General features: G+C 37.9%; 1 protein-coding gene across 1 annotated transcript in view; it reads right to left on the bottom strand.

Moving 5' to 3' along the window:
• Nucleotides 1–561: 561 nt before the first annotated feature.
• The window catches only part of LOC107286908 (transient receptor potential cation channel subfamily V member 6-like), a 92,694-nt gene continuing 66,823 nt past the window's right edge, over nucleotides 562–26,432 (bottom strand). Inside the window, exons 8-15 of the mRNA XM_015815350.1 lie at nucleotides 23,425–23,637; nucleotides 21,497–21,583; nucleotides 20,556–20,632; nucleotides 20,288–20,453; nucleotides 18,362–18,428; nucleotides 15,034–15,302; nucleotides 13,945–14,051; nucleotides 562–1,102 (exon numbers count right to left, since the gene is read on the bottom strand). Coding sequence (XP_015670836.1) covers nucleotides 811–1,102; nucleotides 13,945–14,051; nucleotides 15,034–15,302; nucleotides 18,362–18,428; nucleotides 20,288–20,453; nucleotides 20,556–20,632; nucleotides 21,497–21,583; nucleotides 23,425–23,637 — 1,278 coding nt within the window. The 3' untranslated portion in view covers nucleotides 562–810. The remainder of the gene's footprint in view (nucleotides 1,103–13,944; nucleotides 14,052–15,033; nucleotides 15,303–18,361; nucleotides 18,429–20,287; nucleotides 20,454–20,555; nucleotides 20,633–21,496; nucleotides 21,584–23,424; nucleotides 23,638–26,432) is intronic.

The following is a 26,432-nucleotide window of genomic DNA, read 5'->3' as shown; positions in this document are numbered from 1 at the left end:
AGGTAGACCAGTACCACTCTAGCCCTCCAGGGGCTGTATAGAACAGTCCCATCATCAGTGGCCAGAGAGCAGTCAGCCACAAACAAGCTAGGAGAAAAATTGGAAGGCACTCCTATTCCTAATGTATTTTGCCCTTGATCATTCTGTTTAGGTAAAGAAATATCTCTGAAACAATGACCCAATGGGTTCTCTAATGTAAGTTAAAATGTGGCTGTACCTTATACCTCTCAGACCAATTTCCCAGTTTCAAATTCACAGCCAGGCATTTGGAGTTTTTAAGTGGAGTTTACTTGTTCCTTGGAATGCAAATATTTAACACTGAACATCCACATTGGCATTCATCTTTATTAGTGTTTGACTTCCATATATAACATTATGTGCTAGGTTTAGCTCATCTTTCTTCCAAGAACTCAAGTTAGCCTATGTGAGGATCTCCCTTGATTTGATCCCCACAATGGCAACCCTATGAGGTAGACTGACAGAGAGTAGAGGGATTAGCCTAAAATTGCTGAGACTGATCTTGATTGTGGGACTCCCTAGTCCTAATCTATCTCTTTACACTGTCCTGCTTCTAAGTATGAGTGAGTTTCAGCTTGTGGGAACAATTATATACCATCATTCTTTTTGACCAATTGTTCTGAGAAGCATGAAGATATACTCCATACATCTATCTCAGAAGCACTGTGTGCAGTGTTGCGAGAATGCTGAGACTGTCTTTGTTGTCTTTGAACCGAAACATTGCTTTGTTAAATGTTGGTTTCTTTAACCCAGTTTATCTTACTTTCCACAGAGGCACCTGGGCCTATGCATTCACACATGATAGACCTCCTCCTCCTCCTCCTCTTCCATGGCATGATTGGTATATCCCTGCTTGTGGACAAGCGTACTCTGCCGTAAGATGTTCCAGTGACTATTAGTGTTTGCTGTATTTGAAGGAGCACCAACATACTTCTGCTGTTTTGACAAAATTGGTCCACCATCTTTTCCCTCAGCTGCTACATCTTGTGTCTGTTTCCTCTGCAGGTACTTCTCAAAGGCGTCTCTTCGGTAAGGCCCGTTTGTTTTTACAGACATCTGCCTTATTTCACAACGATCTTCAACCCTGCATGCAAAATGTTAACAAGAGTAGTGAAGAACAGGGTAGAACTGGTTCATGCATACCCAGCCTCTCCAAAGGATGTTAATCAAGGTCTTTGGAAGAAAGCTTGGCATAATATTGCATTTATACAGTATTAGCATAATTCCTATCAGGCTGGGAGCCAGAAATGGTTGAAGATCAGAGGCTGCTAAAAATACAGTGGGAAAGAAGACAATGATTTATTAGTACAAAATGAAAAGTTCCTAAATACAACCCTTTAATATGCTCATACTGTCATTATTCCCTTTATTAATACTAGGAAATGTCTTTATATGCTTTAAAAATAAGCTACTTTTAGGAGGTTTTGACTGCCTACTGAAATTCCATGATCTTTGCCTTAAGGAAAATGTAATACATTTCTCGCATATTTAATTAACCTGTTAATAAAGTCACCTGCCAAAGGAAAATCAATGCGAACTATTCCACTATCTCTTTTCCCTTATCCAATACCCTTGAGAATCATAGTTTTGTTATAACTTGGGTATCACTTTGTATATCAGCAGGGCAAATTGAAAGAAGAATCCAATTTACCAAACATAATTAATTAGAAATTTATCTAGCTTAAATTGCTCCCCACATCCTTTTCTGGACTTTCTGCTTATCCAAAAACTTCTGATGGATGTGACTCCAGGCCTGCCAAATTCTAGAAGATTACCTATATTTGTCTCTTCTCACAAGAAGAAACTGTCTAATTTCTAGGAAAAATATTTGTAGTTCCATCTTGATATCCATTAATTTAGATCTGGAAACCTCAATATTTTGAATAGAATAGAATAGAGCTGGAAGGGACCTTGGAGGTCTTCTAGTCCAGCCCCCTGCTCAAGCAGGAGAACCTATACCATCTCAGACAAGTGATTGTCTAGCCTCTTTTTAAAAATCTCCAGTGATGGAGCACCCACAATTTCTGGAGACAAGCTGTTCCGCTGGTTAATTGTCCCCACTGTCAGGAAATGTCTCCTTAATTCCAGGTTGCTCCTCTCTTTGGTCAGTGTCCAACCATTGCTTCTTGTCCTGCCCTCTGGTGCTTTGGAGAATAATTTGACCCCCTCTTCTTTGTGGCAGCCCCTCAAATACTGGAATACTGCAATCATGTCTCCTCTATTTCTTCTTTTCTTTAGACTAGCTAGCCAAACTCAAGTCCTACAGTTGTTCTTCATATGTTTTAGTCTCCAGGCCTTGGATCATTATAGTCTGTTCAATTATATTTCCCTAGGTAGAATTTATTCTGGACCAGGTATCCTCTGGTATTAAAGATGATGTACCTTTCAAGTTGTTTATTTTATAACCTTATTTGAACTCTCAAAGTAATCAGTTTATAGAAAAAAAATGAGGTGAGAATGCCTGACTATCTTTTATTGAGACATAAAGTTTGTAAGTAACTAGCTGTTCACTGTATTTATAGTCAAAATGTCTTATCCCAACTTCCTTATTCTATGCCTTCATTTTACTTATTTTTAATCTAAAGGTAATTTCATTTGTATCATTTAAAAATGGTAAAAATGGACTGACAGCTGAAAAAAAAAGTCATGGAACTTAGTTTTTTATATCTGATAACTGCAGTGAGATTATTACATGTTCAAAAGAGTCAATATTACTCTTAATGAAGGAAAGGCTTGTGAAGATGATGGAACTTGCAGAATTGGCTAAATTGACTTCATTGATTAGAGAAAAGACAGTATCTATGTTTATTGCTGACTGGAAACCCCTTAGAGACTTTTTGCAAGAAACAGAAAAAAAATGAATTTATGATATATGGCTTTGTTGATTAGATAATAGATCATAGAAAAAAGGTCTTTTTTCTTTTTCCACCTATAGAGTAAAAGATAATTCTGTAATTATACTATTTGCCACAAAGAACATTGGAAGATATTTCTTTTTATTCTTTCTTTTTGCAGTTTTTTTGTCTTTTTCCTTTCCTTTTTACCTTTACGTTAGTCTTTGTTAGTTTGTATCTTCTTTTCAAAACTCTGATGTGCAAAAATGTTTATTCCAGCATCTTTGAGTTTAATGACAAGTACATGTCAGTCATCTCTATATCTACACGTAGTCCTCGGCTTACATCCACAATTGAGCCCAAAATTTATGTTGCTAAGTGAGAAATTTGCTACATGAGTTTTGCCCCATTTGATGACTTTTCTCACCACATCGGTTAAGTGAATCAACGCAGTTCTTAAATTGGTAACACGGTTGTTCCCCACTGACTTTGCTTGGCAGAAAATTGCAAAGATTACAAAAAACAAAAACAAAAAACAAAACATGACCCCAGGATATTGCAACTGTCATAAATGTGAGTCAGTTGTCAAGCATCCGAATATAAATCATATGACCATGGGGATGCTGCAACGGTCATAAGTGTGTAAAATGGTCATAAGTCACTTTTTTCAATGCTGTTGTAACTTTGAATGGTCACTAAATAAACTGTTGTATAGTTTAGGACAGGGGTAAGCAACCTTGGCTCTTTTGTGACTCGTGGACTTCAACTCCCAGAATTCCTGAGCCAGCCAGGCTGGCTCAGGAATTCTGGGAGTTGAAGTCCACGAGTCATAAAAGAGCCAAGGTTGCCTACCCCTGGTCTAGGATTACCTGTATGTGCCTGTATACTGGCCTTAAGCCAGTATAACAATAGATACAAGAGAAGAAATCTTATTTCTTGTTAAGCAAATGGATTAAAAAAAAAACAAACCCTGCCTTCAGAATTTTCCTTACATTTCCGTAAGGGAAAAAAAAACATTAGAAAGGTCAAACTTATTTTTTTCAACGAGAGCTGAACATGCACTAAAATCCAAACTAAGCATTCAGTTTGCAGGGGAAGAAAGAACTGCGGTACACTCGCTTTTCCATTACCCCTACTCATTACTTTTGATAAGATTATATATATAGGATGTGATTTTGGCCCAAATTGGACTGAATCAGAGAACAGAACACAGGAGTTTATGAAGGACATGCATCCCAATTAAGGCATCAGTGTAATAGCTGTTTCTATTCCTGATAATGGGTCGAATTTAAGCCATGAGCAAGAAAATAGCAGCTTTCCCTACCCCAAACCCCTTACTACAGAACAGGCAATCTGTAATGCCTGATTTGTCTTCCTATGAATTGGAACATTGTCTAACCCCATAAAATGAACCCGTAGGATTCATTCATACCATATTCATGCATGCTAACCAGGCAGGTATTAAATATGCATGTGATCATGACCCCTAAACTTCATTGCAGATTAGCAAGAACAGAATAAGGGTACGATTGTACCATTCGGTACAGTTCATTTCTCCACAAGCATCTACCAGCCCTCTTGACAGGCAGACATTTGTGGAAGACTGTGACAAGGTGGAGAAACTGGCTATCAATAAGAACAGTAGCTCTGGAACAAATGTGATGTGCATAACACCAAGATCCTAAAGACACATTCCCTGAATCCAGCTGCACAATGAAACACATCGTGATATACTTGACATTCTTAGATGCCCTAAAACTACCTTCCGTTTAAAAACAGGGGTTCTTTTTATAAATGTCAAGAAGTGCCTGACATTTTTGGACCTTTTTTTTTTTTAACACTCGTGTTATTTCAGTGTTCCGTCACCGATCTATGAGTTTGCATTCTTTCTGGTCCTTTGCCCACTGAAGCTGCTTCACCCTGTTAGCTATGGCAAGTCACAGATGTGGTAGATGATTTCCCAATCAATCGATCAATCATATTTATTCAATCAATGACCAGCAAAATTTAAAAGAACAAAAACAGAGTGGCGCAGATAAACACAATAATATACTAACAACTAACAAAATAAATCACATAATATAATATTCACTCCTCCATTACTGTGTTCTCAATATTACTTTCACGTGAGGGGATTTTGGACACTTGACAATCAAATCCCAGGGGATTACAACAGGCAGTTGTATGTATGAGCCCAAATATCTAGAGATCTAATTGGAACAAGCAAAGTGAGAAAAACAGGGCACTGAACTCAGAAGATGCACAGTAAATATTTTGGCAAAGTGAATTTGCAAGTGAATATTTGGTATTGTTTCTTCTGTTTTCTGAAAAAATACTATACTGAAATAAACAACCTGTGATAATCCAATTTCTTCTCCTACCAGGATATTTGAAATGTACTTTGATGTTTGAAAACTATAGCCACTACATAATGCAAGGTTGCATGATTCTGCAACATAGTTTATTTTTTGATAGTTTGCTTTTGTGCCTTTCAGTCAGTGACTCCTGGAAACTATCTGGATGAGTCCCTATGGTTTTCTTGACATGATTTCAGCAGTGGTTTGCCATTGCCTTTTGCCTAGGGCTAAGAGAGAGGGACTGGCCCAAGGTTACCCAGCAGGCTTTGTGCCTAAGGCAGGAATAGAACTCATGGCCTCCCGTTTCAATTTGATGCCTTAACCACTATACCAAAATGGCTCTCTTTATTTTTAAAACTGTCTGGGTTTCACAGGCTATTCTTCAGCTACTTTCATGGGGCTAGAACACTTGGTGCCTACATAGTCCAAAGTAACAGACTGAATATATATTATTTATACATGTGTCCCATAACCTTAGAGGGTCATCCTGTATCCCAAAATAATTAAAATATCTTAATAGGAGTGACAAAACAATTTTATAGATAGATATATCTGAGTTCCCCAGAAATCTGAAGTTGGGAAGAAGCTCCTCAAACTATAAGTTGCTTGATATAAATCCAGACTGGAGGTCTGTGGGAATTCACACACTTACATCAGCAGGGGAGGGGTAGGAAGAAAATGTTTTTAGCAATCAGGATACTGCAGCTATATTTCTACAATCAATTCGGTCTCTATTATGGTCAAAGATCAGCATAAGCAGAGTGAGATATAGTCAATTAAAAAATGTTTTTGCAAAATTCATCTCGCATGTATTTCCTAGTTCTTGCTTTTGTTGTTCCCAAAGTCCACTTTCTGGTTATGGGATGTGTTTTGTTGGTGCCTGTTTTAATTTTTACCTCACTTTTGCAGATATTTAGAAGACTCTGAGCTGGCTGTAGAAAAAAAAAATTCCCTTCTTGTTTTATAGCAAACTCTGCAAAACACACTGCACCAGAGACAGGCATGGCACTCGTGCCTAGAGAGATGAATACAGTCTTTTTCATTGTTTCCTAAACCTCCCCACTTTACAGCATAATTCAACATGCAGAAGAGACACATATAATCCTTTCATAGCAAAGATGTTTGTTTCGATGCAGATTTAACTGTCAAAATGTCTTTTTCATACTGCACCTTCATATGCCTCTCCTTTATACCCTGCTGTTAGTTAATTAGGTTTATATATTGTGTTTCTTCCCAGGAGATGAGCATGGTATATATGGGAATGTCTCTTTGTTTTAAATCCACAGCTCTGTAAAGCAGGTTGTGTTGAGGGGAGGTATTTTGCCACTCTGAGGGTGGATGGCTGAGGCTGGTGTTAAATCTGGTTCTGCAGTGCTAATGCAGCATCTTCACCATAACACCATTCCAGCTGTGGAAAAGTGTAGGAGGAAAAATATAACTGAAGCATTTCCAGGACAAGGAAATCAAGAAAAAATCACTCTGGCTATATCATATTTATGGTGATGGTCAGCAGTGATGCAGAGAAGCAAACTGAATTAGTTGGTTCTACTAGAGCAGTGTTTCTTTACCTTGGCAATTTGAAGATGCATGGACTTCAGCTCCCAGAATTCCCCAGCCAGTATGCTGGCTGGCGAATTCTGGAAGTTGAAGTCCACACATTTTCAAGTTGCAAGATTGAGAAATACTGTACTACAGCAATGGCTTCTTGCTTTCACCAGTTGTTGGCAGGTTGATGCCTTGAACAACTATAGATGGTTAGGGTGGGGGAATCCTTCACTAACTCATGTTCACAGCAGATGTGGCTGTTGTGCTGAAAGATATTGTGTCTATATATGCAAGGGAGATGAAAATGAAGACAACTGACAACATAAACCAGTCACTGGTATTTTTAAACAGAAGCTACTTAAAAATGGTCACCAGAACAACGCTTTGGAGTAGAATTCCCTTCTTCTCTTTCTTCCTCCTTTCTTTCCTCTATGAAAAAACCACCTCCTCCCTCTGCCAATATTTCGCATGTAATCAATATTCATAGCAAGATCCCAAATCACTGCAGACAGAAAAAAGGCTCATGTTGCAAAAGCAGCCGACCAAGACAGTTTCCCCCCCAGCCACCTCCTCCCTGTCTCGCTTGAATTAGCAGCAAGCAGAACAAAGACAGGAACCCCCAACTGAATTCTCTTGACATTTTACCTTGCCCTGCTTTCCATCCCCAAAGGGTGGGAGAAGGGATACAGGGAGTGATGAATTTCAACATAACAGAAGAAGCCCAAGTGATAGTTTGAGAGAAATTTCAGTCCATATGGTTGTTTTTTTCTGGCCGGAAAAGATCACACAAAGTCCTTCTATTTAATACCTGGTTTCCTAAAATGTGTTTTGGGGAAAAGGCAGGGAGGGTAGAAACTGCCAACACTAAAAGTTTTCTAAAGGCTAGGCAGTCCTGCTCAAAGTGTGGAAACCACTTCTATTCTATTTTTGGTGGCATAAATTCCCACCCATACTCCATACAAGATGTGAGTCTAGTATAGAGGATCCAAGCCAGTTTAGTATGGAATGTGTTGATAGGTTATTAGAACAACAACAACAGAAACTTTGATGCCTTACATCTAGACAGACCACATTGATTCATCTAATCTGGGAATCAACAATGCTGCTGGTCCAGATTTTCTTTGGTATCTGGAATTACTGAATTTGATTTCTTAATTTGAAGGATTTGGAGGATTGTGTGTGTAAAAAGATCATATATAGTCACCCACCATCTTTATCCTCAGAATGCATCTAACTCCAAAGTGGATCTTGAGGCATCTTAGGAAGTAATAAGGGTAGGGATCCAGAGACCAACTCAGCTCCACAGCATTCCCTTTAAAATATTTTCTCAGAAATCTAGCAAGCCTAACTAGCCAAAAACAGCTGGCTATTCTTAATCTAGCTCAGTAGTTGATTGGAAAAGCCTTATTATTTGACATCTTTTCTTTCAAAGATGCTAGACATTTTTTCCAAGCATTGGGGATAACAAAATGTGGTGGGCTTGAGATTTAGTAATGGTATGTTGGAATGACCTTGGGAGACTGGAAGAAAAGATGCTATCAAGGGAACGAGAAAATAAAAGTGGAGAAGGGAACTCACAGTTACATAATGGGCACAGAAAGAAAACAAAAAGAATTATCCCTGACTTATCAGACTGTGGAGAAAAAGATTCTTTTAATGTAGTGTTACAATAAAATAGAATAAGCACATCTTATGCTTTTTGTTGGTCTACCTGGCAAGGATGACCACAAGCTTCCAGGTCTGAAAGTGCAACTCTCCTGCGTCTCTTTTTACATCTGATAAATTAGGGAGGATTCTTTGTTGGTTTTGTGTGTGTGTCTGTGTGTCAGTGTCTATGTGTTGATGCCCATTTGTGCAGCTGTGGGTCCTGCCTTTTATCTGATCGTTCTTAGGCAGCATCTCTTCCTCCCATCTCCCAAATTTATTCCCAAATACCATGACATATCTTCAGGCAAGAATCTGACCTAGATCTAACATGATCTGCTATTTACTTAGGAACTTCCCACATGAGTGTCTATGGAGATTGTCAGTCATCCAGGTCATGGTTCTCCCAAAGAGGCTTTTTAAAGAGGCAACTGGACTTGCTTTATCTTTCCTTGAAGACATTTCGCTTCTCATCCAAGAAGCTTCTTCAGTTCTGAATGCTGGTTCAGAACTGAAGATGCTTCTTGGGTGAGAAGCGAAATGTCACCAAGGAAAGACAAAGAAAGTCCAGTTGCCTCTTTAAAAGGAACCTTTGGGATTCCCACATGAGTATTACTCATTTATTACGATAGAAGAAGATTGTTAGTATGAAAATCACTTTGTGTTTTGGACATCTTTAAAAATGTAAAGTGTGAAGGCAACAAACATATTTTCACATTTTCACATGAATACACCTGGTAGGAAGTTGGGGATAGTTACTGAGTACATGCCCTTCTAAAATGTCAGATTTCTTGCTAGGCGATATATGAAATAGATTATGGCAAAAAAGTAGCAGGTAATTACCAAGCCCAACAGCTTATAAAACAAGGTTTTAAAAAACTTTATGGAAATCTCTATTTCTCCTGAGCTAAGTTTTAAGAAAAATATTTTAATATTGCTTGAAACATAATGGATGTCAGTAAGTAATGCTATTATTCAGGATGGTAAAACCCAGACATCATAATTTAATGGTTGCGTGAAATCTTAATTCTCCTAAATTATTAACCTCCAATGCTCAAGGGATTTTCTAAACTTGTAAAGGAGAATTTTAATGTTTTGAAAAAATTTAAACAAAATAAGTGAAATTATTGTGTAAGATGAAAGTAAAGGATAAAAAGCTCCACCTTTTCCATTTTTCACAGCAGAAAACCATTATCATGATGTTTCTTTGGAAAAAGCTGCAGGGGTTATTGCGACCTAAAATTTAACAGAAGCACAGGCAGCCTCTGAGTATGTTGGAAAATTATTACTTTTAATCATACACGCACGTATGTTTAAGAATGTATCAGGTGCACAAAAATCTAGGTGGGTGTACCAATATCCAGAATTCTCAAAAATAGCAATTCTTTCTGGGGAATTTTGTCAGCTCTGAAGGGGGCCCAGCTTGGAAGGTTGAACAGTATAAATACAACACAGAAATTGTTGCTGAAACATTACAGTGTAGTCACATTTAATACATAATCTTCCCATGCAGGGGGGACAGGAGGAATGAAATGGAAAGAGAAATTGCTAGAAAATAAGTAGTATTAATGAAAAAACAGTGGAAAAGCACAGACATGAGCAAACCTGGAGTGAAAAGATTAGTCTTGCCCTTTGCTTTGCTTTTTTGACAAAAAACTCAATCTGTGTTCAACATTACAAAAATTGCTAAGTGTTAGAGAATCTCTTGAGCATGATCCTTATTACTTTTATTAGGAATTGGCAAGGATAATGTGGATTTGAAGAGAGAAATGTCCCATATGTAGTTTTCAACACATATTTTATATTTTTGGCATAAATATAAAAAAACGCAATTTCTTTTTATAAGAGACATAATTTCACCGATAAACTAGATGTTCAATTTAATAGAAGTAGAATTGACTATAGTCATGGACCAATTCAGAAACAAAAAAGAAAAGTAATTGCAAAACAGCAAGTAAAAGCTATGTTAAAACTTAATAAATATAACACTGATGTGGTCAAATTAGGTGGAATTTTATAATAGCAAAACAAAACACACATTCAGAGAAACAAAAATCACAGTTATCAGATGGTAATACTCTGTAATTGTAAATGAAATACATTTGGGTGTCCTGGAAATCTGTCTAGATAGAGAGTTATTAGCTACAACTGGGCACATATATAATTGCATTATAGCAAAACATGAGTTAATGTTTCAGGAACTCAAGGGCAAAGTCTTTTTTTAAGTGGGAGACTCCATAATTTCCCTTCAAAGACAAATGTTGGAAGGGCATTAAATTTTACCAGGTTTGGATTGTTCTGAATTTGGGGATTCAGTCAGTGTTATGATTTAGCTGAAAGCACCACGTCATTCATAAAAAATAAACAGCTAGCTAAGCATTTCTTAGTGCCATATCTCAACAAGGCACAATTTTGCTGCTAAATCCAAATATGTAACTCCCATATGGAGACCAGCTTGAGGCACTGGGCTAGAAACCAGGAACCATGAGTTTAACCCTATCTTAAGCACAAAGCCAACTAGGTGACCTTAGACTGATCACTCACTCTCAGCCCTATGAATTAGCAAGAGCAAACCACTCCCAAAAAATGTTGCCAAGAAAACTGCAGGGACTAATCCAGGTAATTTCCAGGGGTCAATATGACTCAAATGCATCCCCCCCCCAATAAAGACAATGTGGAATTTGATTGAGACAGAACGAAGAGAATTATGCTACAAAATACTAATGAAATATGTGGAATTAGGCTAACAGGAAGTACCAAAAAAGATGCTTGTCATAATGATGAAATGAAAGAGGTTATGGATAAAAAAAATGCATGTAAGAGAGGGATTGCTGCCAAAGAATGAGATGATATTGCCTATACTGTATAATGTACTCAGAGAGAAAAAGAGAGCTGAAAAGAATCCAATCGAAGAGAGCAGGGAATGGCTAAAATTTCAAGGCATTTAAAAAATGAGAAAGATAATGGGAATAGAAAATTATTTCAGAACTGAGAGAAAAGGACTGAACCAGTGGCTCCATTTGTGCATGCGCACAGGTGCTAGCACCACCGCTGTGCACGAGCCTGTTTGTGCCTGCACGCGCACTGCACACATACACATTTCCCTGCTCCTCCCTTTCCTTCCGGGCCGCCAAGCTGGAAAGGTTGGGGAACTCTGGTTTAGAGGTTTCAATGGAATTAATAGTGATACATTGAAGAATGGAATTGAAATGAATGCTATAAATGTTTATGTCCAAGAAAAAAATACAGGAAAAGGAGACACCTAATGTAAAAATGCTGAAAAGTGGTAATTTCAGTATGCCAAGAGATTTGTTGTGATAAATAAAAATGTTGCAATGTATTTAAAATAGTTCTTGATAGCCTATGTTTGATATATGCTTCAGCTGCTGTTTGGCTCTGAGATTTGCAGTCTATTTTTGATCGATTTGAGCTAAAACGATATGGAATAGCACAGATGCAATCATCACATATCCCATCAAGTGTCCCACTGTGACATGTGCTCAGATGCTGTGTGCTGATTGCTTTATAAACCTGGCAACCTTTATGCCATGTTTATGGCTACATGCCCATTGAGCAACTTTTGCATTTGAATATACTGTGTATATATAGCAGCATAACAGCACCTCAGGAAAAAATGAGCTCCAGTTTAGATCCTGTCCTGCAAACAGAAACCTTTTCCCATAAATATATCTTTGCAATGATTACAGTGGGGAGGAGAGGAAGGGGGAATAAGTGCTTCAATATCATGATCATGATCACATCTACCTACCTACCTACCTACCTACTACCCCTCTCTCTCATTCATCATCTATCTATCTATCTATCTGTCATGGCCCCATCGGAGCCTAGTTCAGAGGAGGAGGAGGAGTTGCAAGTGGGATCATCCGACAGGGATGACACGTCTCCCTTGGCATGTTTGGAGAGGCCAGGGGCTGAGGACGATGCTGTCCCAGGCCCCTCAGGCATTGGAGAAGGTGGTTGACCAGATGGAGAGCTGCCTGCCTTCACAGGCACAGGGGAGGATCGGCTGCTGACAGGCAGTGGTGCTGATAGTTAGCAGATCCCCTCTGATGAGGAACAGCTGCCTCTTCCACTCAATCCAAGGGCATGGAGAGCTGAACATAGAGAAGGGCTGCAAGGTTAGTTGGGAGAAGGTCGCCCCAGCCCTCCTCACAAGGAACACTCGGAGTGGACTGACTTATGGAGAAGCCATGGGAAGTTAGTCTTTGCCAGGAACAATTGCTTGTTTTGGATTACACTCCCCCGGCTTTGACTCATGCCTTTTTGCCATGCTTCGAGGACTGCTTTTCACCTTCACTTTGAGGACTGCCGTTTGTCTTGCCCTAGCCTTGTGGACTGCTTTTGCCCTTGTGGACTGCTTTAGCCCTTTGCTTTGCTTTACCTTGAGAACTGCCTTTGCCTTGTACCTTGTCTTTGCTCTGAGGTCTGCCATTTGTCTTATGCCTGAACTTTGCCTTGTGGACTTCCCTGGTACTAGATGGGCTGTTGTTTGGGGGAATGAGGGTGGCTGCCTTGAGGGTAGCATGGGGTAGAGCCTTACTGGTCGTTGGAGGGCTGTTTGTTGAACACTTCTGGAGGACAATAAAGGACTCTCCAAAGGCCTGCCTTGCCTTGACCACCTGGGTCATAACACTATCATCTATATCTATTTGTCTGTCTATCTTTCTGTATCTATTTATCTGTCTGTCTGTCTGTCTGTCTGTCTGTCTGTCTGTCTGTCTGTCTGTCTGTCTGTCTGTCTGTCTGTCTATCTATCTATCTATCTATCTATCTATCTATCTATCTATCTATCTATCTATCTATCTATCTCATCAATCATCAGTCATTACCATCACCATTATGTACAGAAGTAAACCCTAAGACAGTGGTCCTCAACCTTTTTAATGCCGCGACCCCCAACCGGTCGTAAGTCGAGGACTAAACCGGTCGTAAGTCGAGGACTTTCCCTGCCCGGGAGCGCTGCGCATGCGTGGTTCTGCCCCCTGCGCCGGCCGAGGCATAGCTCGCAAGCGGCAGAGACAGAGCAGGGCGACCACCAGCTGGCCCAGCCCAAGGGAGGTAAGGCACCCGCCGGAAAAGGGGGAAAAATGGCGGACAGCCTTGCTTGGCGACCCCCGTGAAATGGTCGATCGACCCCAAATGGGGTCGTGACCCATAGGTTGAGAACCACTGCCCTAAGAGAATATATTAATAATAATACTAAGGGAAGAGTTAGCATTTATCTCTTCTGTTGGAAGAGAATGTTGGTATTGAGATTGTTCCTTCTCAGGGCCAGCTTTAGATGACTATTTCTGCAGTTCTGTAGTCTTGCTCCTTAATTTTGCTACTTGTCAATATATTTGGCCTCTGTTTAAGCTTTCCCATATCCATGAGAATATCCTAAATATCAATTTATTGATGCTATGGTTTTATTAAGTAAATAGATTTGAGTGCTATTTGGTTCAGATAGTAACTAGTCCACACACATAATATCCTCTTTATCATAGAAAATATACACAAATTACTCTACTGATTATGAAACTTACCTCAGATATCTCTGGTTACCTAGCCCATATTCCTTTCCACAGATGCCTAAGCGAGGCCAGAGGCACTGTGGGAGTTTGCGCTCTAGCATAATGGTAGTGGAAACAACCTGAAACACACAATTTTAAAAACTGGGTAATCAAAATGTTTTAATTAAATCAAGGGATTACACTAGTGTCATGGCTGGAACCTTCCTCTTTTGCGATAGTTGAAGAAGGCAACACAGACTAAAGAACAACAAGATTTACATTTGTAAATTCCCTGGAGGAGTATGGATTCCATGTAGCTTTTCATTGTTTACTTCTCCTTCAGAAATTTAGGGTGCCATGTAACCTTGGGTAATATTCCTAAAGCAGATTTTGGAGTTTCTCTTAGTGCCAATATGCAATGTACCTTCATGAATTGCAGCATATCTCATAGCTATAAATTTAGGAAATGATCCAAGTATCATCCGCTCTGATGGGGACAAGCAGGCTCAGAATTTTTATTCCTTCTTCCTCCTTTCTTTGGCATTTTTTTTTTCACTTTTCCCTTAAAAGTTGACAGGACATTTTTTTTCTCTTCAATTTTCTCTAATCCTATTATTGCTATACTAATTTTCAAAGCCATTCTAGCTTCCATACATCTGGATTTATATAGATACGATTCTTACCTGCAGTCATGCATTATGCATGAGTGAACAAATTAGGAAACTCCATAATTATCTTTTAAAAAGCCAAGTTTTACTCCCCTGCATTCAATTATATATACTTAAAACAGGTATGATTATTGAAATCTTGTTTTCCCAATAATAATTATACCAGTTGAAAAGAGTCACTGATTTGGGGATTCTGGAATCACAACATAATTCGAAGTCTAATTCAGAAAGGATACTGAACATATTTTCATTTCAGTTTTATCATGAGAAGATTTCCCTTTGGTGCAGATTTTTATTAAATGGACACAGGCACTGTTTTCTGAACTTATTTTCTATTTGCTTTCATTAGATAGAAATTAACCTAAAGAGAATTATCTGCTCAGGTCCCCTCTCCAGTTCCCTCCCCTCCATCATGTACAATCAATTAATAGGCAAAAGAATCTTCATCCCTCACCTGCGCTCTCCAAAGTTCATCCCGCTCATGAGCCACACGCCAGTGGGTATCCCCCATCATGGCAATAAGGAGGTTGAGCATAAGAAGGGCCGCAATAATAGCAAAAGCAGAGTAAGTGATGCCATACATAAAAGGCAAGTCCACCTCGTAGTTCGCAGGTCCATCAATGATGGTGAGAAACAGCTGAAATGTGCTGTAGAGTGCCATGGGATAGCTATAAAAATGGCCCAGTTCATTGGGGTCTTCTGTTTGGAAGATGATGTAAAATGCTGGCAAAGAAAACAAAAGAACATGAGTTCAGATTATAATTAGAAGATTTGCCATGTGTAAAGTTTTGTCTGCTCTCAGTATCATTGTGTAGCTGAATTGTGCAGTCAGCCTTCATTGTTATTCTCCTGTTGCATCTCTTTTGCAAAAGACACCCTGCCCAAACCACTTACAGCATGATGTTGTTTCCAATCAGATTTCTCTACAAATATACCTTTTCTGTAAAGCTTTTGGCCTAGTTTTCCTTACTGTTGCCAATTGGATTGGATTGGATGGGATGGGATGGGATGGGATTAGATTAGACTAGATTAGACTAGATTAGATTAGATTTTGCCAAGAATGCATGATATAACTGTGATAGATATAGATAGATATTAGACAAACAGACAGATAATCTTTCCCAGACTGAACCAAATATAATTCTCACTCATTTCTTTCTATAGCAACTAATTTCTTGAGAACAACAGGAGGAAGGACTTGGAAATGCTGCTAAGAGAAGAGAGAGACGCCATTTGTTCACTCTGCAAATTATTTTTACATGCGTTTTTTTTCTCAATCTGATGGAGAGGAAGCCTTTAGAAATTTTAATGCAGAGAGTGCTTATATGGTTAGGTTGTAATATGTGGGAAGTCTCAGGGGTAACTAGAAACCTGATTGATTTAACAATGGTTTGGTATGCAAATAAAGCTTTTATTTTTATTGTTTCCTCTGCTCAATTGTGTTTGATCTTGGGGTCTTCCTGGACAAGTGCATGCATCACCCAGCTTTGGGCCTAAGGCAGAACGACTCCCAGTTTCTAGCTTGTTGCCTTAACTATTACATTAAACAGGTTCTCTTAAAGCTTTTATTAGAGGTCATTTTATACAATATAATAGCAAACTTAAAAAGAAAAGTCAAGAGAAAATACACGTTATTTTAGATGAGATAAAGAGAAAAGAAGAATTTAAGAATTCTCCAGAGAAGATAAATATTTCTCAGCCAAATTAAGCTTCTACAACAACAGTTGTTGTTGTATCTATGTTAACAGTCAGAGAAATGGAAATAAAAATGAATTATGCAAAGCAAAAAATGAGTTTGCAAATAAACCAGGGAAGTGGTTAGCATATAAATTACAAAAAGAAAATGATATTTAAATTAAAAGAGGGAGATACTGTATGAATGGTCAATGCTGTCATACAAAAGCATTTCATCAATATTATTCTAATTTGTATAAAAGAAGTGGCATCTCTTTAGAGAAAATAGATGAATATCTAAAAAAAACAAAATGTACTGAGGATTACAGAGGAAAAGACATAAGAAGATGAACTGACCTATAGTAATAAGGGAAGTTTCTGAGGCTACAAAAAAGATTAAATTAGGAAAAGTGCCTAGACCAGATGGATTATCAGGCTCCTATTATAAAAGTTTTGACCTAGAATGTTCTACCTCAGTGTTTCTCAACCTTGACAATTTTAAGGCATGTGGACTTCAACTCCCAGAATTCCACAGCCAGCAATGCTGGCTGTGGAATTCTGGGAGTTGAAGTCCACATGCCTTAAAATTGTTAAGGTTGAGAAACACTGTTTCTACCTAGAATGATGTTTTTGTTTCATATAATAACTCTTTTGACAACAGATGCGCCACTTAAAAAATGGCAAAAGGAGTATCTAAATTTATGTGGCAGGGGAAAAAAACATGAGTTAAATATAAGATTCTACAAGACACAAAGAGGAGGACTGTGTTTATCTGATTTGAAATTGTGCTTTAGAGCTTGCTATTTGATTTGGATGAAAGAATAGATGGTTCTATTGAGAAATAGAAGGCTTTTAGAGTTAAGAGAACATGACTTGAGTTTTGGACCTCATGAATATTTGTGGTATGACAAAGTCAAGTTCAGTTTGGATTTTAAAAATCATTATGCCAGACATGCTATAATTAAGAATAGATACAAACTCAGGTTGTACCTGAAAATACCCCTGTGGCTTTCAGCAAAAGAAGCATATTACGAGAAAGAATAGGCAAACACAAATGGTTCACTTATTGTGAAATAATAGAATTTAGCCAAAGAACATTTAAAATAAAATCAAGAGAATAACTGGTAGCAAAGGTATATAATTGTCAATGGTCCTCTTATTTGCAATTACTAAAAATATTGAAAAATAAAAGATTTTAAAAGACTTTATGGTTTTAAACATTCTAAGATTGAGACAGAATTGTGTATAAATGATCAACATGTAATTATTAAAATGTTTAAACTTATTGAAATTTGTAATTTTTTATATTCTTAAAATTTTTAATAAAATTATTTTTTTAAAAAAAATTAAAAAATGACATTGAGGGATTTGTAGTATTATATATGCAGTTCTATGAAATGCCATGCATCTTTATGACACTAAATTAGTGATAGTTGGTAGGTAGAGGATCTTGGCAAAACTTCAAAAATACTTCAGATTCCATTTTATGATTTGATACATTAGGATAAGAGGTACAAGAAAGGTTAAATATCACAGCCAGCTTAAGATAGGCAATGGTAATCTGCTGTAGTAAAAATTATGAGTCTTGTGGCAGGATGAAGTCTAATCAATTACTCTGCCATTCGCTACCATTAATCATAACTTATTTTATCAGACTCATGAAGCTATCACCTTAAGCAATAAATTAAATAGCATATTATCTGACAACATAGAGAAAAGGAAGATAGAGACTGCAAGAAGGAAATATTTACACAGCATATCAAGTAACCAGTTCCAGCCTCTGGAAAATTTTTACAGATTATAGAATCCAATCAGATAAACCCATTGCAATCCAATAAAAATGGTGGGAGGCTCCCTCCTTTTTTCATTATTATCATAACTATTAATTTCAAGATTACATTATACTATTTATATGTACATTTCCTTTTATTATTAGTTGGTAACATACAAACAAAAGGAAAACTCAAAGATATGGCTACAACAGAAGATATCCTATAGCCAAGAGGAAGGAATTTGGTAATATTCCCATTCTCGGTGCTTTAAATAATTGCTACACTTTTCTTTGTAAGCCAAGCTCACAAGAATGTAGTATAGAATAGGTAACATACCAGATGCAAACCCAAGGATGACCACCACCATGAGCCAGCAGAAACGGAGGAGGTCTCCAAATATCATCTAGAAAGAAAAACATACAGTGACCAAGCAGCTCTTCTCTCACACAAAACTACATTCAAGGAACAGCATTCTAGATCAAGACAAAGATGCTCTGGATTAGACTATAATATCATTCGAGCCCCATTCCACCTTCAAGGGATCCTTATCTATTTGCTTCTAAAGGGTTTGCTAGCTAGGAACTGTGGCTGCTGAAGTCTAACCCATCTGAAGGGTCCCAGGAAAAGGTCACCCTGACCCCAAGCCTTAGGTCAGAAATCAGGATTTTGGAAACAGCCACTTCAACATGAACATATTTAGTAGTTAAACTGAAGCCCTGTAGATAGAATAACCCCGATATATAAAAGTTCAGTAGTGGAGTGAGGAAACAGGATTATCTTGCCTGTAGCACTTAAATTATTTGTTCTAGACATTTTTGATGCTTTCTGTCAACCAAATTCCAGCTATTCTTCAACAGAAGTTTTGAGATGGCCTAATCAATCTTTATCTGCTGAGTTTTGACTGCCTCAGTTCTATCTTTTTTGTTTGCAGAACTGGTATATTCTCATTTTATTGATTGTTCCTGTTTCAAGTTGCTATAGGAAAGCATATGAAGATGGAAAAAGTTCACACATTTGCTTCTTTTATTTGCATTAATGTTTTATAAAGCCATTATGGTTAGCACATTTGAACAGCCTTTCTCTCCCTTACATTGTCAACGTATTTATCAAATTCGTTTTCAGTGCCATTTAAGCTGGTGGCCATTACTGTAACAGTTATTTTACTGAATTTTTCTACTGAACTACTGAACTCCAGATGCTCAATATTTGCTTCTGTCTGTCTTGAATTTATTACCAATCAGGATAGAAAGAAAACAGCCAGGCAATTTAAACTCACAATGAAAATGAACTGTGCCCTTTAAATATTCAACAGAGTCATCCACAAGCTTCCAAAAGGGCCCTAGAATATTCAGAATTATTAAGTCCCTTTACCTCTGCTATCTCTTTCTACTCCCATCCCAAAAGGAGAAAAAAAAATGCAGAGCAGTCAACATTCCAAGAAGTGGAGAGCTTCCTTGAAGATGGAAATGCCCACAAGGGCATCCTCCTTTGTAACAGAAGAGAAATGAATGAATGATTGACTGCAGATGCTACACTGAATACTGAGTGAGGGAAAACTTACTTAGGGAAAGGGAAAGTTATGGGTGGGAAGTCTTTTTAAAGAGAGGCTGTACAGTTAATGATATTATATAATAATTAGATGTGATTGCTATTTCATATAATTCCTCTAGTTAGGAATTCAGAAATATTTGAATATATGAGAAATATCAGTACATCTCACTCAACATGCTAGATCTGAAGGATAGCTGCAAAGATATGGAGAGAAGAGTCCTATTTTTCTTTATTATTCAATGGATGGTGACAGCAGATTAAGCTGGGGAGAGCTGGGATAAACCTAAAAGCAATCTACAGATTAGGGCCAGGAAAAAAATTCCAAGATAAATGATATCCACATCTTTCTTACTTGCTAAATGAAGGCTAAAACTTAGATCAGAAAGTGATAGACAGACAGACAGACAGACAGATGATAGGTAGATAAAGATCTTTACTATCCTTATAGAGGATGGTATAAGGACTCCTGCCTTGGGTAGGGGGTTGGACTAGAAGACTTCCAAAATCCCTTTCTTCCCTATAATTCTATCACCTTCTATTTATGATGAAAAAATGTTGCCAGAAACTGCATCAGCATATCCTTCATCTCTCTCTCTCTCTCTCTCTCTCTCTCTCTCTCTCTCTCTCTCTCTCTCTCTCTCTCTCTCTCTCNCCTACCTACCTACCTACCTACCTACCTATCACCACCTTCTTTTGTGGACAATCCCTTACTTTTTGTATCATGATGGTAAAGGGCCCAAGCATCTGAAATCCTCGTGCAAAGTACATAATATTGCACCAGCCAAGCACCAGAGCCAGAGACATGGGTACAACTTCTCCATTGGTGCTAGTGAGACGCATCACCATGGTCAGCAGAATCATACAAGCATACACAATGCTGCAGAGATAGAAATAGCAGTGAAGAACAGAATTTATACAGTTTCACACACACACCCCAGTAACATTCAACAGCAAACCAACTACTAGGAAAGAACCTTACATGATTGCATGGAAAGGTCCTCCGAGGATAGTTTGCCCAAAGTACTTGGTTATTCCAAATCTGAAGATATCTGGAATCTGGAATAAAGCCATTGATCAATGGTGTGCTCTGCTTAAAAACAATTGGCTCATTTTCTCACCAACAAACAAAGAAAAGAAACCCAAAAATGCAAAGGAATTCAGAGACACAACACTCCCCCCCCATACTAGAATTTGAATGAATTATCTGGACTACAATCACACACTGAGGCCTTTTCTCTCATTTTGGAGAAGTCACTTCCTGATGCAAAAGCGACTGGTTCAAAACGCCTGTGACCTCTGCATAGGGAAAGCTTTAGGATTACTTAGTTAAGCACTACAGTATCACATTAGATTAGCACTGTACTAGGTTAGGATCTAGTGTATACATTGTACCAGCCTTCACATAGAGGTCAGAGGATCTAGAAAGATCTTATGTCAGTGATGGCGAACCTTTTAGAGACCGAGTGCCCAAACTGCAACCCAAAACCCACTTATGTATCATTGGGTGCCGGGTGGGTGTGGCTCATTGGATGGGTGTGGCCCATTGGGTGGGCATGGCTGTGGTGGTAACGGCAGACTGGGTGGGACTAAAAAGTTCAATCAATCAATTCCAACTTTGCGAGATCTTTTTTTTCCCCGCAAGAAGTTGAAATTGATTGATTGATTGAACCTTTTTTTTTTGCACATGGCGGCGGAAGCCTAAAGCGAAAAGGTTTTATAACACCCAGCTGAAGGCCTAGGACTGGGGCAACGGTGCGCGTGCCCACAGAGAGGGCTCTGCATGCCACCTGTGGCAGCCGTGCCATAGGTTCGTCACCACTGTCTTATGTTAAACAATATTGCTAATCCTATTGTAGAATGCTTCTTCTGGTGCTCTGTTGCTTTCTACTCAAATTGGAGAAGGAAAAACATTCCTCTTACCTCCAAGATCAATATCACGATGGCTCCAACAATGGTGATCAACTCACCAACAAGTCTGTGATTATCTTCAGAAGTAATGTAAGACTCCTGAAAAGGAAAGCAAACTCATATTGGTAGGAACATCACATTCTCAAGAATTAATATTTCAATTATCCAACTTCCTTGTTTTATGGACTTAGATCAAGATGACAATGAGGATCAATAAAAGTGGTGAGTTCAGAATATATCCAGGACTGCATTCCATCTTCAAATCAGAGAAACAATATTAGTGACTACTCGTCTATTTGCCTTTTCCTTGGAGAGCTATTGCAATCTGTACATCTCCCCAAAGGATAGTGGATAAACACAAGACTGGCACTGTGGAATCCACGCCATGGTTCTAGAAGTTAATGAAAACTACACAATTACTTTGATGGACTGCCCAATTACTCTAAAATTTTGTAGAAAAGAAAAAAAAAGAGCAGGAAACTTAGAAACTTGAATACAGCAGAATTACTTAATAACTTGAGCTAATGTGCTTTTCGGCTGGGAATCCCACTGGTAGTCAACTTTCAGAATTAATACAACTCCAAGCAAAGTGAGCCAACTGCCTGACATTCTGATAATTTAAGAAAGTTTGACTTCATCTCTGCTGTGTCCATCTGCCTTTCTTTCTTTAAAAAAAAGAAAGAAAAAGTCTTCAACTTCCTCATACTCGGGAGATTAAATGCTAATGTTTCCTGTTATGACAATGGAAACTAAACCTTCCAGAAGTAAAATTGTGACAGATGACAACAGAAATTACTGTATTAGGTGACAGTGATATTTTAGAGAAAGAGAGAGGCCAAATTCAAGGGAAAGAATCCCTCTATATACTGATGAAAAAGTATGCTATTAAGAACATTAAACTTTTCAACTTTAGGGATCCTTTGTTTATCAGATTATTGAAAAAGAGCCTCGTGAATTTAATATGAAGCTTATAGTGCTATTTAAGACTAGGAAGGCTACTATGGGAGAAATCGTCATAAACGAATATACCCATATCTTCCAACCCACATTTACTGTCAAAATTTAGTGCTAAATGAATTGAAGCCTTGCTTATGGTCATTACACATCCACAATGAGGTTCGTGTAGAGAATCCCCTATTATTTGATCAACACAGAAAATAAAGGCTGTACACATATTAGTTACAAGCACAGTTTATGGTCAAAGAAACTCTCAAGCGCAACAGCTGTGCCCTTCTTCTTCCTCATAGGAACATAACAGCAGCACATTGTTAATGGAAAACCTCCCACCATATTTCTGTACATATTTCCATTTTGCCTAAAATACGTTCTCTCATAGTCGGGTCATTAACTGCTGCACTCGCTAAAGAGCAATTTTCAGGGAGTCTTCTGAATTGTTATCATTTATCTGGAAAATCCATGAACCGAACTAATAGTGTCCACACTTTCCCCTCTAACTACCAATTTGCCTGTTGTTATTTGAGCTGATGCCAAGCTCAAGACTTCTGGTTTCACTGCAGTGGGAATAAGCTCCACAGGGTACTGAGAACTTCTGAATGAATGTGCACAGAATTGCTGTATAGAGCAACATCTTGTTATAGTAGGGGTTCCCCCCAGTGATGGGCTTCAGCCAGTTCGCACCACTTCGGCAGAACCGGTAACTAATTTTTTGTTGCCCAAGCCCAGAATGGACTTCCAGAAGCGGCATCCACACAGAGAACCGGTTGTTCACATATTTGAATCCCACCACTGGTTCCCCCCACACACAAGCACACAATTATATTAAATGGATAATGCCACTACTTTTTGCTTCCCAAGCCAATTGTTCTTCAGCCCTTGGTTATGTCTGGTTGTGCATGATCTTCGGAGGAGTTGGTCTCTTGGAATTCAACATTGTTAAGTGATTTTTACATTTTTAATGGATTCATGTTAAAAAAACCTACCTGCAAAAGTTTCTGAACATAGATGGTGTTGTCTCTTTCATTTGTTTTATTGCAGCTTCGCTCTTTCAGTGGCCGGTAGACGCAACACATTGTGAAGCAAATCATGTACAGGACGTAGAATACAGCCAGGATACAAAAATATGGCCGTCCATACTTATTCCACTTCAGACTTACCAGCTCATTCACAGGAGTAAGGTCGAGGATTCTTCGGGCCTGAGGGATGTAAAGTAGCCTGTGTTCAGCTTTTTTCTTAGAAATAAATAATTCTCAAACACAGCAAAAGCCCTGAAAATGAAGGGGGTAACTGGATGGTTCTTAAAAGGGAATGTATTGAAATATTCAGTACATTCTCATTACTTGGGGAAGGAGCACTGGAGTCCTGGCTAGAAGTCTTTAGTATATAAAAAGGAAAGTGAATAATGCTAATTATGAAGTTGGTAAGGATGAACATGCAAAAGCGGAACATAGCTTGAAGATGTGTGAGATCTTTGAGCAAGGCAGATGACCATTCATGGCTGAAATAAACTAAAAAAAATCCACCATCAAAACCCAGTTCGTATGCTGGTTGGTGGCATTATTTCTTTCAATTCTTTTAAACATTGCATATTCTAATGAACAATCAGCATGACCATAAGAGTGACATAGGATAACACAAATGGCTCCTTAGCTCTCAGTCAGTGTAAGACAATGATAGCAATAGCAATAACATTTAGACTTAAATACTGCTTCATAGTGCTTGACAACACTCTCTAAGAGGTGGAAGGCTGAGTTAACCTTGAGTCGGTGAGGATCGAACACCTGGCAGTGAGCAGAGTCAGCCTGCAATACTGCATTCTAACCACTGCTTCACCAGATAATTGCCTAATATTTACTGAAACTCTTTGTGGATTTTTGATCACAGGGTGACATTAAGAAATCTGCTCCCTGGACTTCTGGTTTCGGATCGCGGCATTTGCAGCCGTGCAAAGAGATCGTTCTCTTCACCGGCTGATTTCTCTCTGCCGGTAAACCCTTAATTGGGTCGAAAAGCCACCCTGGAGGGGCGGCTACAGTGGAGGAGATCCTCGTCGACTGTGGAAGGGCGGCAGCTCCTTCCACGATCCGAGATTGCTCCTTAGGGTCGACAGAGGAAAGAGCGGTCAGTAAAATGGCCGTTCATTTTGCTGCTGTAACCAGAAGTCAGAAGAACATCTAAGCGCAAAGAACCACCGTGGTTGATCCGGGTGAGATTTCTTTTTATTCTATTAGCCCTTTTTTCTTTTTTCTTGCCTGTAAAAAGCATTTTTGGATTTATTTCCCTGTTTTAAGAGAGCGGCGTTGGTTAGTGAGGGAACAGAAGCTTTGGATGAAAACTGACTTTAATTGATTATTTTTTTACTTTTACTTACTTTGGGGTCTTGAAAAAATTCTTATTAATAAACTTTACTACTGGATTCAGCATATATGTGAAAAATATTATCTTTTTTCTTCTCTTTTTCTGACTTCGACAACGTTATTTTTGGTGTCTGGAAGAGACTTTTATAGTCTACTGAGGATACCTTGTGGAGAAATTTAAAATTGCAACTGTCTTTTGTTTTTTCTGTCTGATGATGAGATTGGCTTTGACCTTCAGACCATCATAAAGAAAAAGAAAAAGAATTTAACAGCTGTTATTTGTGGGGGTGGACACTGACTAAATGTTTTGGAATACAGCCTCCACCAAAAGATAACAGGCTTTGGTTCTAGTCACTATTGAAATGGAGAAATCTTATTTACAACTTGGCTGTAAACTCATACTGGAAAAAATCTATGAAGCTACTGAGGAAATATGTTTNCCAAATAAGAGAGAGTACTACAGAAATAATAAACAGAAATTCTACTGTGAACCTACAAACCGACCTTCAAGATCAAAAAGCAATAGAAGAGGAATTAATTTACACTAAAGAAGATTCTATTTCATTTTACATACAACCTATTGAGACATCGAATGACCAAAAATGATTGCAACTAAACCAGCTACAACTTCAAAACTAACAGAATTGATTTTGAAACTACAATTGGTTGAGAATTATGACAACTTTGATAATCAATTACTAACTAAAAAATTGGACATGATTGAGTGTCTTATTCAGCAGACAGGAGCCAGGCATCAAAAACAGAAGATGGGAGGTTTTTTACTGACCCAAATGACATTGCAAGCAATAAAGGGAGATTTATCTGCTGAAACAGAGGCCTTGTTATGGAAACCTGCTTGGCACAAAAAGAAAGCTAGAATAAGACTTAAAAGAGAAACTTAAAATCATATGTAATGGATTAAAAAGGCTTTGAGAAATATGGATTGACTTAAGGTTTAAGATTTAGAGTTGAAAATCAGTGATTATTAGAATATATATGTTAAATAGAGTAAGAATGTATTTTTTGGGGAATAATATCTTTATTTGTACGAAAATTATTTTGTAATGGAATGAGAATAAAAAAATGGAAGAAGTTTTTTAGAGATTCGGATTGATTTAACAATTAATTGAGTGTTTTAAGTTAGTAAGATGATGCTTTGTGTAATAATATGTGTGTTTCTTTCCTTTCCTTTCTTTTTTTTCTTTTAGACATGAACTATTTGGATGAGATTTAAAGTCTATCTAATGGTGGAAATGTTTTGTTATAGAGATAGACTGACTGATGGATTGTATATGTATAGAGTAGAGTAATATTTTATTTTTAACCAGGATAATTATTTTGTAGTGGAAGAAGAAATAAGAGAGATTTGTGATAAAATCAATGATTTATGAGATTAAGAACCAGAATAGATCTGGATTTGTATTTTAGAAGGGATACCCGAAGTGATAATATGTTTATCTAAGATTAAATTGGACTATGATAATTGTAAATTAATAAAGTTCAAACAGGATTAGGATTTATAGAAATGAAATGTAGAAGTGGATTATTTTAAATATGTTATATTATTTGAGGGAAATAGAGAGGGAATATTTAATGTATTTACTCGAGGTATCATATGATTTTGTTTCTGGATG

The sequence above is a fragment of the Protobothrops mucrosquamatus genome, unplaced genomic scaffold, assembly GCF_001527695.2.
Source record: "Protobothrops mucrosquamatus isolate PMUCROS unplaced genomic scaffold, P.Mucros_1.0 scaffold337, whole genome shotgun sequence".
Taxonomy (NCBI): Eukaryota; Metazoa; Chordata; class Lepidosauria; order Squamata; family Viperidae; genus Protobothrops; species Protobothrops mucrosquamatus.
The sequence above is the reverse complement of the archived record's forward strand: the minus strand, read 5'-3'. Positions and strand labels throughout refer to the sequence as shown.